We start from the raw sequence: 20,076 nt of genomic DNA on the forward strand, positions 1-20,076 counted from the left end.
GATAAATTTATGGCATTGAAACAATATAAGTAAGTAAACAGTTTATGTAAGGCTTTTTTAATGTTTATAAATAATGCTTCACTTAAAAGAGGAGGTTTTCAAGGTAAACAAATGTATGCCACAACTGTGAAAAAATAACATTTCAAAATACTAAACTTCTCCTTAATGTAAAATGATGTGTTTTCATGTTTGGAAAGTTGTATTCATAAAGAATAACGTGTTATGTTTATTAATTTTTAGCACTGTATTGTTCTGTTTGTGACTCAGATGCATCCTGATGACATTTTGCATCTATTTTCTTACCTTCTGTGGTTGTATTTTAATTAGTGGTCAGTCCAGTTGAATTAAATTGATGCTGTGTATAAAATAAGAAATATAATCTTTTGAGTGTGGTGTGTCCTAGTTTTTTCTTGTCTAAGGTCATATTGTATTCCGCTTGGGTAAAACGGTCCATCTCAGGATATGAGAGAGAATATGCTTTTAACTGTTAAGTTGCGTCACTTTGAAATTATGTTATTATTTGATAACAAATATATTAATAGAATGTCTAATTGTTGTCTCTGTAATTAGGTCGGCAGTGGCTGAACTACCTAATAGCTTAACTTAAGTATTCTATGTCTTCTATAAGCCTTTATTATTGAGAGTATTTTTGTTTTTTATCTCCTGCCCTACTGTCTTATTTTACCCTTATTTAACCTTGAATTTTATTTACGTATACAAGAAATATCTTCTTTTCTACAATTTTGCTCTCTAGAGTTGTACCCAGTACTGGTGATAGTTTATTTTGTATTTTAAAACTGAAAGAAAACCTCTGCATTTCACTGCTTTTGAGGTGAGAGGCCATCTTAGTAACATGATTCTCATTTGCAATTAATATTTCAGTTGTGTCAGTACTCCTTTATATGCTAAATGCTTTACATTCAAAAATAACAAAACATGTTGCTGTTTATCAGTTCTGTTTCATAAACTTACAAATAGAATCTTAACAAGTTTATATTTTGTTTTTTTCAGCTGGGGTTCGTATTAGAGGATGGTTCCCAAGAAGATGCGTTGAAAAATGCCTTTATGACAAAGCCAGTGATTTGCTAGCAAATGAAGAAAAAAAGGACAGATAGAAAAGCAGTCTCAAATTTGTTGTTTTTGTTTTGTTTTTTTAAACATCAGGGCACATTTTGCAAGGAAACATACAAGTGTTCTTTTAAATAGAATAATTCCATATTTAAGTTTCTTTCCTCTTTGATTTTTTTTAAATTATGCAATTTCCTGCTTTTTGTAAAGCAGTGACTTATCATGCAGTTAAAGTCAAAGGGCACCCTGTGACTTTTACATTTTCTCCTTCTGCTGTAGAATTCTATAGGGAGTTTGAATATTCCTTTTCAGATGTGCAGGATTTCACAAATAATTTTGTAACTATGATTCAGTCTGTAACCACCGTACACTGGCCTATGTTAGTAAAGAATTGCACCTTGTAAAAAGTAATGTGTAATATTGTGTTTGCAAAGAAAAGGGTTGGGTGGGGTGAAAATTCCTAAACCTTTTTGGACCAATAATTATTGAATGATACCATAATAAAACAATTTTGACTTTATAGTGTTCCTTAATTTGGGGTTAAAACTACTGTAAAAGTCACAGTGTTCTTTCTTAACTTTAAGTGTACCCTTTGTACTATGTGAATGCATTCTTACATTTTGTAGCTCTTTATCTTAAGCCTTATGAATCAAAAATAAATTATATGGCACGTGACAGACAATTGTCTTTTTTTTTTTTTAATTGATGATTTATATAGTAATCGGTACAAAATGCTTATATAGTTCATCGTAAAACAATTCACAGTGTAGTGAAAACATGAAGAAACTTTAAACTTTTCCACAGTAGAGTATACAAGAAGGTGGGTGGATTTGAGGATTTCAGTGAAGACTTGCATAAAGGCTGTCAATTTGAAGTTTGAAGAATTTGGACAGCTCTGCTCTCTTCGCTTTTAGAGTTGGTGTCAAAAGTCCATTTTCAATGGTGAATTGCTCTGGATGAATATACAAGTCCTTAACCTTGAAAGTAAAGAATTGTACATTGATTAATCAACATTTATAAACTACAATTTATTTTTTTTTATAAGAAGGATTATCTTGTTTGGTATGGTCAGAATTTGGTGTCAACATCATTAAAGCATGGATCCATCCTGCATTCTCTCAACAGTTCAGGCTGGTGGTGGTGGTGTAATGGAGTGTGGGATATTTAAATGCCACAGCGTACTTAAGTATTGTCACTGATCTGATCCACCCCTTTATGCCACAGTGTACCCATCTTCTGATGGCTGGGTACATCCAGCAGGATAACATATCATGTCACAAAACTCAAATCATCTGAAACTAGTTTCTTGAACATGACAATGAGTTCACTGTACTCAAATGTCCACAGTCACCAGATCTCAATCTAATAGAGCACCTTTGGGATGTGGTGGAATGGGAGAATCGCATCATGGATGTACAGCCGACAAATCTGCAGCAACTGCATGATGCTGTCATGTCAATATGGACCAAAATACCAGAGGAATGTTTCCAGCATCTCTTTGAATCTATGCCAAGAATCACAGCAGTTCTGAAGGCAAAAGGGGGTCCATGGTGTACCTAATAAAGTGCCCTTTGAATGTACAATTTGGTCCAGAAGTATTTATTTGGACAGTGACACAATTTTCAGAATTCTGGCTGTTTACATTACCACAATGGATTAGAAATGAAATAATTACATGATTGAAGTGTAGGCGTTCAGCATTTAGGAATGACGGCCATTTTTATACATGGGTCCCCCTATTTTCAGAGGCTCAAAAGTATTACATTTGACTGACACAGGGGTCCTCAATCACGGTCCTGGAGAGCCGCAGTGGCTGCAGGTTTTTGCTCCAACCCAGTTGCTTAATAAAAAGCAAAGTAACACTTCTTCTTCACTTTAGTGATTTTGAGCCCTTATTGCTTAATTTTGTCTTAAACAGCTATTTTAATTGCTCCTTATCAATAACATGCAAATGACAAGAGAGAGCAGCATTTCTCCATTTAGCTTATTTACATTTACACCTGTGTGTATTTATCTGCACTATTGGGTTTAATTAAATACTTGGAAGAAAAATGAAGAGAAAAAAGTGAAGGACTGAGAATTACTCGTCCATTTTAGCCTTCAAATCATTTGCATGATAGAAAGGGAAAGAAAATCTAGGATATGAGAATGATCTGACATAACAGAGTTAATTTAATTTCATAGCTTGTTAGTGCTTTATTGGCAAGAATTGCTTTTTAATTAAGCAACCAGGTCAGAACAAAAACCTGCAGCCACTGTGGCTCTCCAGAACTGGGATTGAGGACCCCTGGACTGACAAGCTGTTCCATAGCCAGGTGGCAGCAGTTCCCTCATTATTTCATTAACTCTGAAGTAGGTAAAAGGTCTGCAATTAAAAGTGTGAAATTTGCATTTGGAAGCTGTCATTGTGAACTCTCTATTTGAGGTCCAAAGAGCTGTCCACGCATGTAAAAACAGGCCATCATTAGGCAGAGAAAACAAAACGGCTCCATCCAAGAGACAGCAGAAACACCAGGGGCCTCATGCATAACGCCGTGCATAGAATTCACACTATAACATGGCGTAAGCACAAAAGCGGAAATGTACTTACGCACAAAAAAATCCAGATGCATAAATCTGTGCAAACACCAATTTCCACGTTCTTCCGCTACATAAATCCCGGTCAGCGTGAAAAGTAACGCACGTGCATGTGCCTGCTGTCCCGCCGTGTCTCCTCCCAGAATTATGCCTCTTTGAATATGCAAATCAATATAAATATCCATTAAACTCAGTGTTCTGTGAAAAGGTAATGGCAAAAGCATGGGGAGAAATAGAAGAATTTCAGAGAATACCAAGTGAAGGCAAAGAAAAACGTACTATTTGTTGGTATAAACAGTGGTATAAACAACAAAATGAAGTTGATCGAGTAACATAGAGTGTCGGAGAAACTCGAAAACTCAAGTTCACAAAGTCGCACAGTGCCCAAAATAAAAAAGAAGTTGGCAGATATCAAAGTCGCCCTGAAAAGGCGAGTCGTAGACCATGATCTGAGTGTCATATGAAAGCTTATTAGGGTACAGAGGAAAAAAAAAATAGGCACATAGTGGGAAAAAAGCACGAAATGTCAACTTTAATCTTGAAATTTCCACTTTAATCACGTAGTTTATTTTGTCATTAAAGTAGAACATCATAAACTTCATCTTAAAATCGTTTAATTTACTAGTTTCTCAAATCCCATCGTAACTAAAATAGCACGTTAAATGCTTTGTTTTGTATTTGATCTTCTATGTGTTCTATGTGTGTGAATCACTACGTGCTTCCGCGTTTTCTCTTCCTCCGACAGGACACAGAATCCATTACATTCGTGATATTACAGCTCTCTGAATAATTAAAATACTGAGATGTATACTTGATATTTTCATGATGATAGGAGTTAAAGCATGTTATTAAATATGGAACATGGTGGCGCAGTGATTGTGCGTGACCTTCGATGAAATAATTTATTGCAGCAGTACTGTGTCTTTCAAACGTACTAACCTCCAATTCCTGTCCTTACTTTTCTTTCTCCAAATACCCAATCGCCACACAATCAGCTCTGTAACAGACGTTAAGCCATCTGTAAGCTTAGAACACCGATTCTTCAAAACTTTTAAGGAACATTGAAATATCTTCGTAGTACATGTTTAATTATTCTATCCTTCCAGTGTCATGCCAGCCCCAGTAAGCATACAACATGAGGCAGGAACAATCCGTGAACGGAGCGCCAGATCCTTGCTGGCGCAGCGACACCGTGTCCTCACATGTTTAATTATTAGCAATATAGATTATTTAAATGAAGTTAAAGTTTTATCTGTATAATATAATAAACATATTTTGCTGCATTTCATCTTAAAAATGATATTGTCATCATATGTAAATATGCGCTTTATTAAGTGGCTCAGGTTGTGCAATATTATAAATAATATAAACTGTATCACAAGTTTACAGTGAGGTGATTGTACCAATAAGTACAAACATTTCTACAAGGAGCACTTGATGAACTTATTGAGTGCGTTTATAGTTCTTCGGATGAAACTGTTTCTGAACCACGAGGTCCGTACTGGAAAGGTTTTGAAGCATTTGCTGTGTGAGAAGCAGTTCAAATAGGAAGCATGGCTGAGGCAGCGTGTGCTTGATGCTGTATACCGATAATTCTCTTTCCAATCAGCTGCTGTACAGCTGTGATTCGCACTCAGATACAGTGATATAAATACTCCGAGTGGTGCAGTGAGAGTAATATGGAAAAAGATGATCCACTGTGGCAACCCCTAATGGGAGCAGCTGAAAGAAGAAAAAGGAAGGTGCAGTGAGAGTAACAACGCTAAAGCAGCTATGGTATTTGGAATAGTTTGGTCATTCCGTGGACCATTATATTGTTACTTGTTAATTTCAATCAGATGCATTAAACTAATAAACAATATGCGGTTAATTTCAGTGTATTTATAAAGCTGCGTCAGGTATGTGAATCTAAAAAAGAAAGGGTAACCACACAGGAACAGTAGCACTGCTTTGATGCTGGGTGCCGCCAGTTTGCAAAACTGAGCGCAGAACTTGCGTACGACAGGGTATGAGCTACTGTGGAAATGTGCGTGGCTTTACACCAAGTTTATGTTTTATACATCGCAATTTGAACGTGGAAACAGGCTTATGCAATATAGGCTTATGCAATATTTTTGTGTGTACGCACCGTTTATACATGAGGCACCTGGAGTGGTCATATCAACCATTTGTTTTATTGTTAAAAAGAAGGAATGCACTGATTAACTCAGCAACACCAGAAGGCCTGAACAATCATGGAAGACAACTGTGCTGGATGATCACAATTCTTTCCTTGGTGAAGAAAAAACAATTCATGACATGTAGCCAAACCCAGAACACTCTCCAGGAGGTACGCCTATCACTGCCAAAGCCTGTAAAATCGAGAAAACTTCATGAAAGTATAAGAAGAACACCTTAGACTTTGACAGAAAGCATTTGAAAAGAAACAGTCCAGTGTGGGAGCAGTTTTCTTTGGTCAAAGGAATATGGAGAAGAGAATGATGACTGGGGCCTTATGCATAAATGATACGTACGCACAGAAATGTTGCATAAGAACGTTTCCACGTTCAAATCACGATGTATAAAACCTACACTTGGTGTAAAGCCACGCACTTTTCCACGGTACCTCATACCCTGTTGTATGCAAGTTCTCTGCTCGGTTTTGCAGGCTGGCGGCATCCAGCGTCAAAGCAGTGCTACTGTTCCTGTGTGGTTACCCTTTATTTCTTAGAACCACATTTCTGACGCGGTTTTATAAATACACTGAAACCAACTGCATATTGTTTAGTAGTGTAATGCATCTGATTGTAGGTTACCTGTAACAATATAATGGTCCAGGGAATAGCCATAGTATTCTAAATACCATAACTGCTTTAGCGTTGTTACTCTCACTGCACCATCTTCTTCTTTTTCTTCTTTCAGCTGCTCCCTTTAAGGGTTGCCACAGCGGATCATCTTTTTCCATATTACTCTCACTGCAACACTCGGAGTATTTATATCACTGTATCTGAGTGGGGAATCACAGCAGCAGCTGATCGGAAAGAGAATTATCGGTACACAGCATCAAGCCCATGCTGCCTCAGCCACGGCAAAACATTTCAAAGCCTTTCCTTTACGGACCTCGCGGTTCAGAAACAGTTTCATACCAAGAACTATAAACGCACTCAATCAATTGCTCCTTGTAGAACTGTTTGTACTTATAAGTACAGTTACTCCACTGTAAACTTGCACTACAGTTATAATATTGCACAACCTGCACCACTTTATAAAGCGTGTATTTACATATGATGACGATATCATTTTTAAGATGAAATGCAGCAAAATATGCTAATTATATTATACAGATAAAACTTTAACTTCATTTAAATAAATCTGTATTGTTAATAATTAAACATGTGAGGACACAGTGCCGCAGCGCTAGCAAGTTCACGTATTGTTCCTGCCTTGCGCGCTGTATATTTGGTGAGGCTGGCATGACACTGGAAGGATAGACGGATAGAATAATTAAACAAGTACTATGAAAATATTTCAATGTTCCTTAAAAGTTTTGAAGAATTGTCATTGTAAGCTTACAGATGGCTTAACATCTGTTACAGAGCTGATTGTGTGGCGATTGGGTATTTGGGGAAAGAAAAGTAAGGACAGGAATTGCAGGTTAGTACGTTTGAAAAAGACAGTACTGCTACAATAAATTATTTCATCGAAGGTCGCACATGGCGCAGCAGCATCTTGTGTGAGACATGACCAATCACTGCGCCATCGTGTTCTCATGTTTAATAACATGCTTTCATTCCAATCATCATGAAAATGATATCACGTATACATCTCAGTATTTTAATTATTCAGAGAGCTGCAATATCACGAATGTAATGGATTATGTGTCCGGTCGGAGAAAGAGAAAGAATGGAAGCACGTAGTGATTCACACACATTGAGCACATTGAAGATCAAATACAAAACAAAGCATTTAACGTGCTACTTTAGTTACAATGGGATTTGAGAAACAAGTAAATTAAATGAATTTAAGATGAAGTTTATGATGTTCTACTTTAATGACAAAATAAACTACATGATTAAAGTGGAAATTTCGAGATTAAAGTTGACATTTCGTGGCTTTTTTCCCACTGTGTGCCTATTTTTTTGTCTGTACCCTAATAAGCTCAGATGGTGGGCTATAACTTGCCTTTTCACGGCATGTGACTTCTTTTTTATTTTGGCACTGTGTGACTTTATGAACTTGACCTTTCAAGTTTCTCCAACACGCTATGTCACTCGATCAGCTTCCATTTGTTGATTATACCACAGTTTAAATCAACAAATAGTATGTTTTTCCTTTGCCTTCACTTGGTACTCGCTGAAATTCTTATATTTTCCCCCGCACTTTTGCCGTGCCTTTTAACAGAGCGCTGAGCTTAAGGTCTATTTATATTGATTTGCATATTCAAAGAGGTGTAATTCTGGGAGGAGTTGGGGCGTTACATAAAGTGCGTGCACGAGCGTTACTTTTCACGCTGACTAAGATTTATGGAGCGGAAGAACGCGGAAGTTGGAGTACACACTGATTCCTGCATCTGGATTTTTCTGTGCGTAAACACATTTTGGCTTTTGTGCTTACGTCATGTTATAGTGCAAATTCTACGCACAGCATTATGCATGAGGCCCCTGATGAATACCATATCATCTGTCAAACATGGTGGAGACAGTGTTATGGCATGATCATGCAAGGCTGTGAATGGAAGTCAGTCACTGGTGTTTATTGATGATATGACAGCTGGCATAACTAGCAGGAGGATTTCTGAAGTGTACAGGGCTATACTATCTGTTCAGATTCAGGCAAATGCTGCAAAACTGATAGGACAACATTTCATAGTACAGATGGACAACGAGCCTAAACATAGTGTGACAGCAAACTAAGTGATTTTCAACACAAAGTAGTAGGTCAATCAACTGACCTCAACCCAACTGGACATGCATTTCACTTGCTGAATACAAAACTGATGGCAGAAAGTCTAAGAAACAAGCAGCAACTAAAGGCAGCATCAGTAGGGTGGAAACCCAGCAGCACTTAGAGATGGGGTGACTTCAGGCAGTCAATGACTGTAATGGATTTTCAGCCAGATATTGAAAATTATTATTATGATTATATTCATGATTAATATTTATTTTTCCAAGTTATTTTCAGCCCCTGAAAGGGGCATATATAAAAATGGCTGTCTTTTCTAAATGGTTGATACAATGTCTTTGTTAAATGCCTTAAATCAAAACTGCCAAGTCTACACTTCAGTTACATGACTGCTTTATCTCAAATCCATTGTGGTGGCACACAGAGCCAAAATTATGAAAATTGTATCACTGTCCAAATACTTATGGACCAGACTGTAATTATCAATCATGAGCATAACAGCAACTGCAACAATGTGGAAGGTGTAGATTTAAAAACATGTGATCCATTGTTCCAGTACTGATTTCTGCACCTGGACATTGTCCAAATACCAAAGGATGCCAAATTGGTCTTTGTGATTGTGAGTGGGCCCTGTGATGGACTGGATCCTTGTCTGGGGCTGTTACATGCATGGCATCCAGAGGTTCTGAGGTGTGTGTCAGCCCCACTTTGATCCTGAATTGGTTTAAGGTGCTTTGAGAATGAGACGCATGAGAGAAGGTACACATATTAAAGGAAGCTACTGGTTGGTTTTGAAATTTCTATTCAGGTTTTATCACAAATTTATATACAGTAGTTTTAACTTTTATTCCTTACTTGTTCAAATGTTTTTAAACCTGCTGCTTTCCCCAGCTTGAGCATATCTTCAAGTATTGCTTTCTTAACTTCCTAAGAAACAAATAATAATTTTTTTATTTTATTTTTTCAGTACGCTTTGGAAAAAGAATAACTTTTTGTCAAAGATAAACTTACTGCATTCTTGCAGAGATCTTCATAACTTCCTTGAATTCCTAGTTTGGCTGCAAAATCAGGAAGCGTTTCTGGATCAGGTACCACAATACCTATCAGGCAGGACTGTAACAGAAAAACACAGGTTTTGAATGGTGGGATGAGATTTGCCATAGGTAGGAAGTAGCAGTATAACTTCATTGCCATCTGAATCGATACATAATCTGGAAAATAAATGCAGAATTTACAGGTCAATTAAAATTACATTTAGTTTGAGAAATGTTATTATATGCTGTTGATGAATGTGCAGTAAATGGAAATAATTGAAAAGTGCTGAAAACTAAGTTTTAACATTAAGCTGTATGTCATAGTCTGCAAAAAAGAAATTCAGACATGAGCAGCAGTAGGCTTTGTGCCCTAGGAACCAAGTTACCCAAACTATTCTATAACATTTCTGTATTTGTTTACCTCTCTGATGCTGATCTTTCTGATCATAAAATAGGTCATTACGATAACAATTTACGTGAAGAATTCCTAATTAATTGCAGAGTTACAGTATTTGACAGTTCCTCTAGTGTACCATTTTTCTGTTAGATGATTTGGCTCAAAAATTAGTTTCCAGTTTGGTATTTTTCCACCCAGCCGTTTTAGCTCCAGACAGTTGTCAAGAAACTGTGACAGACAGACACCCATCATTGAGATATTGATGTTTTCGGTATCAGGGGACCCTAAAACACCGAGATCCATCGAAAAACGGAAATCAAAATTTTTGGTGAATCTAAAGCTTTCACTCCTATCCATTGACGATATGTTGTGGTGGCAAAAAAAGTGAGTCCATTATTCCGTTACCAGTAAATGTTAACAGATTTACAAAGTAATTCACCAAATTCATACAGAAAAATTGTCTTACATTACAGTGGCTTTGGCAAATGTAAAGCATTTCCTCTGTAAACAAGTGGTTCTCAAAGGCAATCGCAGCACACTAGGGAGCCGCAGTAAACTTCCATGGGAGCCACAAGATGACTGAAAGTAATTATAAAATAGCAGCAAAATTCTTCAACCACTTAAAATCAAGCTGCAGCAGGGATGTTGGACTTAAGGCCCAGGGGCCAAATCTGGCTCTGGGATCTTCTTAATGTAGCTCAATCCATTAATGTTCCAGACATGTTACATAGAGGCCACAATGACAGTCTTTCCAAAGAGCCGTTTTAAAGTGTGCTTCATCTATAGATTGTGTCAAGTCAAGTCAAGTCAAGTTGGGGAGCATGCACTGGTACAGTGCGTTGCTGCGCCCACTACACGACAAAACAACTCGGGATCTCAGTGGGCAATCCTTCAGGCAGATACTGTATATCTGTATATACTGTATACATATATATATATACCATATACTGTATGTCATTTAGCTGGATTACCTTTAGATCTAGCTTGTAAATGCATGTGCAATGTCCGCATCATGTCCAGATAGACTCCCTACATACACTTTTAGTGGTCGCTCGTATTAATCTGCACAGCACAGTGCATCACAGCTCCTAACATACTATGTAGTTAGAATGGAAATGGGCTGCTCATAATGACCCAAAAAGAAAAAGTAAAAAGAAGGTGACATGCCACACTGCCATAAATAACTTTAGTGTTTTAGGATGATTGCAAAGATATGACAGTCTCATAAAGGAGATGGTAGGTCAAAAAAGGCGGAGTGGTGGCTCTGTGGCTAGGGATCTCCACTGGCACTCGGAAGGTTGCCGGTTTGAATGCCGTAAATGTCAATAGGGACTGTGCTCTGTTGGGCCCTTGAGCAAGGCCCTTAACCTGCAATTGCTGAGCGCTTTGAGTAGTGAGAAAAGTGCCATATAAATGCAAAGAATTATTATTATTAATTAACATCAGGCACACTGTTTTTGCCACTGCATTCGCTTTTTAAAGCTCCAGAGATGTCAGGCTGGCCACTCTTCTGGAACTCACCTGACTGCTGCCATGGCTCCACTTGGTGCTTTTGTTTTTTCTGCTGACTTTTAATGAGAACTCAAGCAAAATGACACCTGTTATTCTGTAACTGAACTGATTAGAATATGCACGCTTTTGAGGGAACTGAGGTCCCTTCTTCAGGCAAGATGTAATACTGAGACTGGAATTCCATGTGTCTATATAAATGCAAAGAATTATTATTATATAGACACTAGGACAGACGCAGCATTGGAAAACCTTTAAGTGGGTCAACTTCAATGGAAAAAATGAATAGGCTAAGATTCATTTAGCAGGAGAGGATAGCAATGTATAATCAAGATCTTTTGATAAGATAACTGTCAAACAAAGTCTTTTGAAGCTTTGATGTGTTTTTTCCATACAATGTTGATCTGTAGTCAGGTTGTCTGGATTAGTCAGAGAGATGTAAACAATCCTCACAACTGGTTATAAAACTCTTGTCTCCATTTAAATCAATGTGGTACATTTTAGCATGAGTTTAGTTTCCCATTCTTTTCTCTTTTGCTGTGTTTTGAACTTGTCTTTAAGCACTGTGACTTTAAAGTCCTTCTTACAGTGTCCATGGCTGTTGAAGTGAGCTCCTACAGGAACATCACTATAGCCATGCTAAATGTGGAACCTGTATAAATTCATTCTCTGGCGGAGTGTTTGTCCAGTTTCTCCCACATAGAGGGCAAGTTGGGACATTTCATACAGAGAATTAGGTAGACCACATTAGATGATCTGTATGAAAGTGATCCCTTTATGCAATGTTCTAGCTGGCAGTGTGGTATAACTACACAATCTATATTAGAAATGTAAGGACATATTTTGCATCTTTTCTGTAGGCAGGGAGATGTGCCATTATCTGTAGGTTCACTTAGCGAGCTTCGGACAATTAGTTGTAGCAGGTGGTTGTCTGTATGCCTGGAGGGGAGATTCTGGGAATAAATCTCTCAGCATTTCATCATTATTTAGAATTGACTGAAAGTCTTTTATAATTCTTCAAAGTGCTTCAGGGTGTGGGTTATTGGTGACAACAAGGGGGATGAGGTTCTTGTTGTCATTGTTTTTATATTCCAGAAGGTTGTCTCTTGGTAGGGCAGTAGCTGTTCTTATTTGAGTGTCTGTTGTTCTGGGAGTATATTCTTGTCTAATGAAGTCTTGTCTGAGCTCCTGCAGTTGTTGATCCCGGTCTGTCAGGTCTGAGCAAATACGATTGTACCGTATTGCTTGGCTGAAAATGATGGAGTGCCTTATATGCTTGGAGTGGAAGCTATCACTTCTTAGGTAGGTCCGTCTGTCTGTTGGTTTGTGAAAAACAGAAGTTACAAGGGTGTTATCTTTCAGTTGAATGGTGGTATCAAGGCTGCTTGCATATTATAATCTGTATTGTTAGCCAATAAAAGGCGTCATTTTGCTTGACTTCCTATTGCATCCATAATGGCGAACACAGTACAACACCCTACAACTACTGACTTTGAGAAAGAACACACATTTGCATTTTGTGTTAAATGTGGCTTTCATGCATAGAGACACATAGGCTAACATCTAGTGTAAGTAATTTAGTTATGAAGAAATGTTTACAGAGACTAATTCTGCATTGTTAAAACGATTTTGTTTTTTTTTTATTTTCTGAAGTACTTAGTCTTTTTAAGCTTAATATAAAAAGTAGTACTTAAGCAAAGTAAGTACCGAGTGACTTTTGTTATCAAAAACATTTATGGTGACAAATTACTTATTTTGGTAATTACTGCTTATTATTTATCCCCAAGAAATGCCTAATCATTTAAAATTTTGATTAGTAAAAATAACCTTTATTTAATAAAAACATAACAGCCTTTTTTAAATGGACTATTCATTTTGTATTATGCTGTAAAAAACACAGGCAATGTAACGTTAATGGAATTAACCAGGAAATATACTTTTTTTTAATAGATGCAAGTATAAAAATAAGCACCATTATCAGTACTTTATCAAAAATACAATATAGTAAATACTGTATCATGGCCTGTGTGGGGGGTCCTTCATGTATTCTCTTGGTACAATGGAGGGACCTTGGAGGGAAGGTTGAGCATGAACATGGTGAACAAGGTAAATTCCTAAATATAAAACTACATATTACATTAAAGGTTTACCTGCAAACTTTCCCCATGTACAAAGACCTGAGCAACAGGACCACTTCTTATGTAGACATTTTCAATTTTTTCTGGGGCAATGTACTCTCCTTGCGCTAGCTTGAAGATATTCTTTTTTCTGTCAATGATTTTTAGTGTTCCGCTCTGACAGAAAAGAAACAGAAAAAGCCAAGAGTCACATTACATGAGTAGTTTGTGTTACCACCATGCTGAATTCTGTTGTCATCTTAAAGTGCATCTTCCATGATTCTTTATTGTGTTACCACAGAATTCATGTCTACACGGTGTGGATTACTTTATGTTGTACTTGCAAGTTTACTTTAAAGAGTATTTCAAGAGTTTGAAGCAGTAATACCTAAGGCAAATATTTATACATATAAACTTTTATATTTATATATATATATGTTACATAGTTTTACTGTCAAATAATGCAAGGTGACACCTATACAATCAGATCGGGACTCAGACTACTATTGCTATGAATACATATATCTATTTATATATATATATATATATATATATATATAGAGAGTATATATACACTGATATTAATACTCAATTACGGTACTGTTGCCTCCCACCATTTAGGATTACATCTGCTCTGACAACATATCTCTTCCTGTTATCCTACAGCTCATTTTTCTCTGCTTATACAGTTAGGTTCTACATACGTAATTTTGCATGTATAGTAGGCAATGACATTACATGAATTTTAGAATTAAATTGAAAAATAGGTGGTAATAATAAAATTGTACAGTACCCTTCTACGTTAAAATGCATTTTCCACTGTAACCACAATGGAGTGCCAGAAAGCCCCAAACCACAGACACAGTAAAGCACCACACATTGATAGAATAAAACAAAGGATTTTTATTGTTCTTTTGAAACACCACTCCAACTCTCCTTCAAATAACACGCCACAAATGCAATTATAAATACAGTAAACCAATGAATCTTTCCCTCTTCCATCCTCAAGTTGAGTGTTGCCCACTTCCTCCCGACTCTAGCTTCAAGAGCTATGGAAGTGGCCTCCTTTTAAGGTGAACCCTGGAGTACTTCCAGTGATGTTAAGTGGCCAGTTGGAAGCACTTCCAGGCTACATCCTGCTCCAGCAGAGCCCTCAATTGTCCCCCCAGGAACCCTACAGGGCTGCACTTGCAGATTCCAACTCCCATGCAGCCCTGTGGGTATCCAGACTGAGACCCTACATGAGGGACACTGCCACCAAGAATGGTGGGGGATGAATTACTCCTCTGCTAGTTCCTGACATCTTTGGGAATCCAAATCAGGATGGGAATCATAAGTCGTCCTGGCCGGGTACTGCCCCCACTTATTCCATCCTTTCGTTATGGCATCCCAGCTGGGTAAGGAATTCGCCTCCATCCTGGGCGGGACGCCCACTCATCCTCTGGGGCATCTACAACAGTTTATATAAATGAGTGAAATCTTAAATGACGATTTCTCATCTGTTTTCTTGTCATGAAGGAATCATTGAAGGAAATCAAATCATTGAAGGAAATCATTTACAAAAAGCAAAGGTGATCTCAAGTCCTTGCTTTTCGGCCTTTTCCTGTCACAGCCTCTGTTGTTAAAATAAATTATTAAAGATAATTTACAGGCTAAGATGAGCTTTCCTTGTTAATACGAGTCAAGTCTTGTATTTGTTTGTTGGTTCATTGCACCTGTAAATTAATAACACATTTTTATTTCCTAGGTAATAAGTTCCAAAGGGAAACACTGCCCAAATGAAATCTCTTTGATCAAGTTGGTGACCTACAGGTGATATCTTCTGATTCACGTGGTTGGATAGTAAGGAACAATAAAAGCCTAATATACGATTGAGGTGAAGCATTTACAGTAGTATTAGGCAGTAATGCACAAGCTCGGCTCTTCAGATTAAGGCACTATGTACTTGGAGACAGTATTTCTCTTACAGCTTTAGGTATCAAGGTCTCATTGTAAAGTCATAATGCAGAGGTAAAACTCAAGAACAGCCTCTTTTGCTCACCTTCCTTGATGTAATGTAACATTTCGGTCTAAGTTATACATACATTTTACTGTTACCTGGAAATCACTGCAGGTTCCTTTGCATAACTTTAACAAAATATCCTGACTAATATTAGTAGTATTTGTTATGGATGTTTTTATATTATTTGCCGGGGTACAGCTTTGGTCTCTGTCAACACCCATCCTATCAGAAAGTTTGTCATTTCAGTTCTCCATAAAAAGAGAGATTCAAATTTTTTACTCTGGCATTATAACAAGCCACAATGGGTAACATATGATTTTTTGGGTGGAGTATTACTTCAAGCTGAAAAGATGCAAGTTCTTCAGTATTTCCTCTTTGTTTGGTCCCATAGTTCTTGTATTAGTCCAGTAGCTCTGCTGTAGTGCTGTTGTAATGTGTAAACTAAACCTCTACACAGTATTGTAGACATGGCCTCTCAATTGTGTTGAACAACCTCCGGAATAGTGTCTGTTCAGCTGGGTTTGCAGCAACCAGTTTAAAGAGACGGCAGGAAATTGCTATGTAGATGTAGCTGAGGAAATCACATCTGTCTGTTTATTTTACATTGCGGACGTCATCCATCCTGAAGAAGAAGCTCTGCTTACCTGCAGTGCACACACAACACCAATACTGTGAAAGGGTGTCAGATTCTTGACCAGACAGAAGCAGGACTCTGTGACCACCGTAACAGCAAAGGTTACAATCGAAGCTTGTACACCATCTCAGCTCTGTGATAAACACGGTTGTCTTAGACCCTAACTCTTTTCACATCTACTGTATTTGTCTTCTTATACAACACTTTAAACATTCATAATTCTTCTTTAACTGGTATCTAACAGTCTAAACTGTCTGACAGTTCAAGTTCAAGTTCAAGCGAGCAAACACGTCTGCCACGGAGGGTGCCAGTGTTGAATCAACTAGGATTGCCAAGCATTTCTTACAAGTAGTGCCTTCAAGGTCCAGATCTCCTCCCTAGTCTAGTTATATTAAATATTTTATTTTGTGAGTGTAACTGAAAAACCTTTTAAACATTTAAGTTGTAGGCATGTTAACACTTAACTACTCGCACCATTTCTCATCTCATAAGTACTTTATGCACCTCTGTTAAAATGGCTATTTATATGCACACTGTGAGGTTGTAATATAAAATACCTGTACTGCAATAATTTTAAATTGTACATGTTTTTAATGTAATTTAATACCATATTACTGACTAGTATGACACAGTCTAGGACTATCTGAAAATAAACTTGATCCACATCTTCAGTGCTCATTCATCACCAGTCACACATTCATCCACTGCAGGATTGGCACATGTATCACGTTTCACTTCAGTTGTTGAATGTTCTCTGCATACAATGTCATTGCATGAAGAACATCTTATCGTTGTCATACACACACAAGTACCAAATGCACCACATGGAACTTGCGACTGAGCATCCACTCATAAAACAATGCTGGGGACACACTGGAGGGCAACCATCGTGACACTGTACTTGTAGTGAATCAAGCTGAGGATAGATGGCAGAGGTGCTGGTAGGTTCAAGTAAAAGGATGTTGGACAAAAATAACTGAGATCGGTGTACAAAATACCCCATCTTGAGTAGTTAAGGATTAAGCACACTTCTACATGATGGATCAGAGATGGGCAAAATCCTGAAGACAGAAGAAGTATTTAAAGTTTTAAAGAAACTCTTGCTGTAAATACTAGTCATTCTAAATCTTGAGGTGAGCCTTAATCCTAACCAATTCTTTTGATGTCTATTTGAAATTGTATTTCTATCCAATCACCCTGTGAACAACACTTCATTTAAATAATGTAGTACCAATTCAGCAAAACTAGAAATTCAATTGGTTAGGCTAAGAAGCAGAACTCACAGGTAGCCACTTCCCGATGTCTCCTGTATGCAGCCAACCATCTTCATCCAGAGCCTCTGAAGTTTTCTCCTGATCTTTCAGATAGCCAATGAACACGTTTTTGCCTTTAATGCAGACCTTTCAAAAAGAGAAACATGGGTTTGCGCTTCATTCGACCAATCAAGTGAACATAGCATGTCTCAAAGACAGGACCAGCACAAGATGCATAACTAAACATTCACATAATGATACAGAAGTAGTAACTTTCAAATATTTGTTGTTGTCTATGATTAGTGGGGTCAATATTAGTAAACAGCCTGACACACACAAGAAATGCATTACCATTTGTATGACGATCTAGAGTGAAGTTTAAAGTCACAATAGATGATCAGCACAATACAAAAGACTAATCATAATGCAAAGACCATGAGATGAAATGTAAATCAAGGCCAATACCAATCTCCAACACCAGAGATTCCATCATATCTCTTATCTAAACTTTCATCTAAAGGGACACCAAAAATTGAAGTCGTAAAAAATCTGTAGAAAAGTTCTTTACTTAGACACTCCTAACTAACAAAAATCATACTAACTCACAGAGATTTGTTAAGATTTATTGACTAACTGGGAAAGGCATGGATCTGCAGTGCTGTTATTTAAAGTGACATGTTGATGATGTCATAACTTCTGGGAGGAGCTCCCTAGCAACATGACATCACATCCAGGCAACTGAGACTCAAGATAGCAATTTACAACAAACAAATGTAAAACAATTATTCAAATGAAAATAAGAAGGGCTTAAGAAAAGGACAGAAACTAATTTTGCCTATAATGAAACTTCTAAAATTTGGATAAAGGAAAGCATAAACAGCAAGATAAAGATGGGACATTTTACAATGTAAGAATGTCATGATACAGAGTTCTCATTATCACCAAATACTGTCTGCATACCTATACTCACAAACAGGATTATAAATATTGACCAAATGGCAAACTGTCAACTGATTTTTCACGATTCTACCCATTTGGGTATTGTCACTGTCTAGAAAGCTTCCTTTTTTGGCTTAACATTTTCCTACTTCAGTCTAAATTCTGGTTCTGTTCTTGCCCAATTTAATGACTTAAAATGCTCAACGTAACCGACTGATAATGTAAGAGTGCTCAAGCATCCTGCTCCAAGCCTCTCCCAGTTGACTGTAACTTTAACAATTAGTCAATTAAGTATAAGTGAGGGTCTGGACAATAAAGAAGGAGTGAAGGTGTTGTGACCTGTGGCCCCAGTCCGATTTCAAGCCTCTTTTCTTACTTAAACGTTTCCTACTGTTTTGTTGTAGCTCTTTGCTCTATGTAACAAAAAGCAATTGATTTTGTTAAAGATTTCAAGAGTCTATTCTGAATTTAATTTCGAAGTTAGCATGTTGTTCTCTAGTGTTAACCTTTTGTCCACTGTTTACCCAATGAGGTCCAGGAAAAACAAGGCCTGATCAAATAGCTTTTAAAAAGACTTTCATTCAAAACTTAGGTCACAGTAAGACAAAGGCTACACTTAGTCAATTTTCTCTTCATCACGTATTCTAAAGGCTTGAATGTCAACAGAAGTCAGGGAAAGACCCACTGGCATGCTGCAGCCAGACACTATGAGTTAAGCCACTCCATTGTGTCCTGAATACAGGAAAAAGTTCAGCAAACCGACTTGACACCTAAGTGTACATACTAGAGTAGGGACTATCATATCACACTGGTCCATCTGAGTGATCATTTCAGATCTGACACCCATACTGCTAGTAAAAATGGTGGCAACCTTAATGCCTGGATCAATGGAAGCAGATTAGGGGACAGGCTCCATGCTGCTGGCCTTAGATCAAGGTGACCTGTCAAATGCCTTCTGTTCGCGTTTCCTGTATGACTGGACTCAATGGCAGACCATGCACAGCTGCTGTGTTTTGTGGACTGAATGAATGCTGGTGGGCAGATGCTGCTTTGGCCTGCCTTCTCTCCTGACCTTCATGCCATACAGCAGTGCTTCTCAAGTTCATTTATGGGAACCTCATGTGGCTATCTATTTTTGTTCCAACCAGTTTCACAAATCAATGGACCACTTTTACTTCAAACTAATTTTGTTTAATAAGCTGGCCTTTTTCTAATCTTAATGTGTATTCAGAAAAGTATATTAAACATGACATTTACATTGAGAAGAACTTCAGAAATGTGTATTTTTGCCATGGTTTTAAATGCTTTACTTTATTTTACCTTTCTTCATTTTAAATCACCAGTTCTCCTAATTCCTTTCAAATACCGACCACAAATGACAAGCAGTGCAGACAAAGCTGCAAATGATACTAAATGCTTAAGGAGAGCTTCTTAATCAGCATGATATTCATTTAGGTCCTAATTTGGCAAATAAAGTCAGTCATTCATCTTTCATCGAGGTTCAAGGGCTCACCAAAAATCAAACCCAAAAAGTCAGAAGATGTATTTCTTTACCAGAAACACACACCAAACAATCATCTTAATCTCAGATAATACAAAAGGGTTTTATCTCTAATTGATCTTGTTTAACTAGCTGCTGTTTTTTTCTCTGATTCTACATTCAGA

General features: G+C 37.4%; 2 protein-coding genes across 4 annotated transcripts in view; one reads left to right on the forward strand and one right to left on the reverse strand.

Annotated features, from left to right (window-relative positions):
- The window catches only part of zdhhc6 (zinc finger DHHC-type palmitoyltransferase 6), a 55,490-nt gene extending 53,747 nt beyond the window's left edge, over positions 1-1,743 (forward strand). For both annotated transcript variants that reach the window (XM_039776520.1, XM_039776530.1), the window contains exon 11: positions 1,012-1,743. In XM_039776520.1, the coding sequence (XP_039632454.1) occupies positions 1,012-1,115 (104 nt within the window). In that variant the 3' untranslated portion in view covers positions 1,116-1,743. The remainder of the gene's footprint in view (positions 1-1,011) is intronic.
- Positions 1,744-1,787: 44 nt separating this feature from the next.
- acsl5 (acyl-CoA synthetase long chain family member 5) overlaps positions 1,788-20,076 on the reverse strand; it is a 92,917-nt gene continuing 74,628 nt past the window's right edge. Inside the window, exons 16-20 of one of the 2 annotated variants that reach the window (XM_039776507.1) lie at positions 17,503-17,619; positions 13,617-13,760; positions 9,538-9,639; positions 9,382-9,453; positions 1,788-2,045 (exon numbers count right to left, since the gene is read on the reverse strand). In XM_039776507.1, coding sequence (XP_039632441.1) covers positions 1,908-2,045; positions 9,382-9,453; positions 9,538-9,639; positions 13,617-13,760; positions 17,503-17,619 — 573 coding nt within the window. In that variant the 3' untranslated portion in view covers positions 1,788-1,907. The remainder of the gene's footprint in view (positions 2,046-9,381; positions 9,454-9,537; positions 9,640-13,616; positions 13,761-17,502; positions 17,620-20,076) is intronic. The other variant, XM_039776498.1, reaches the window with a different exon arrangement.

Source organism: Polypterus senegalus, chromosome 1, assembly GCF_016835505.1.
Source record: "Polypterus senegalus isolate Bchr_013 chromosome 1, ASM1683550v1, whole genome shotgun sequence".
In the NCBI taxonomy this organism is placed as follows: domain Eukaryota; kingdom Metazoa; phylum Chordata; class Cladistia; order Polypteriformes; family Polypteridae; genus Polypterus; species Polypterus senegalus.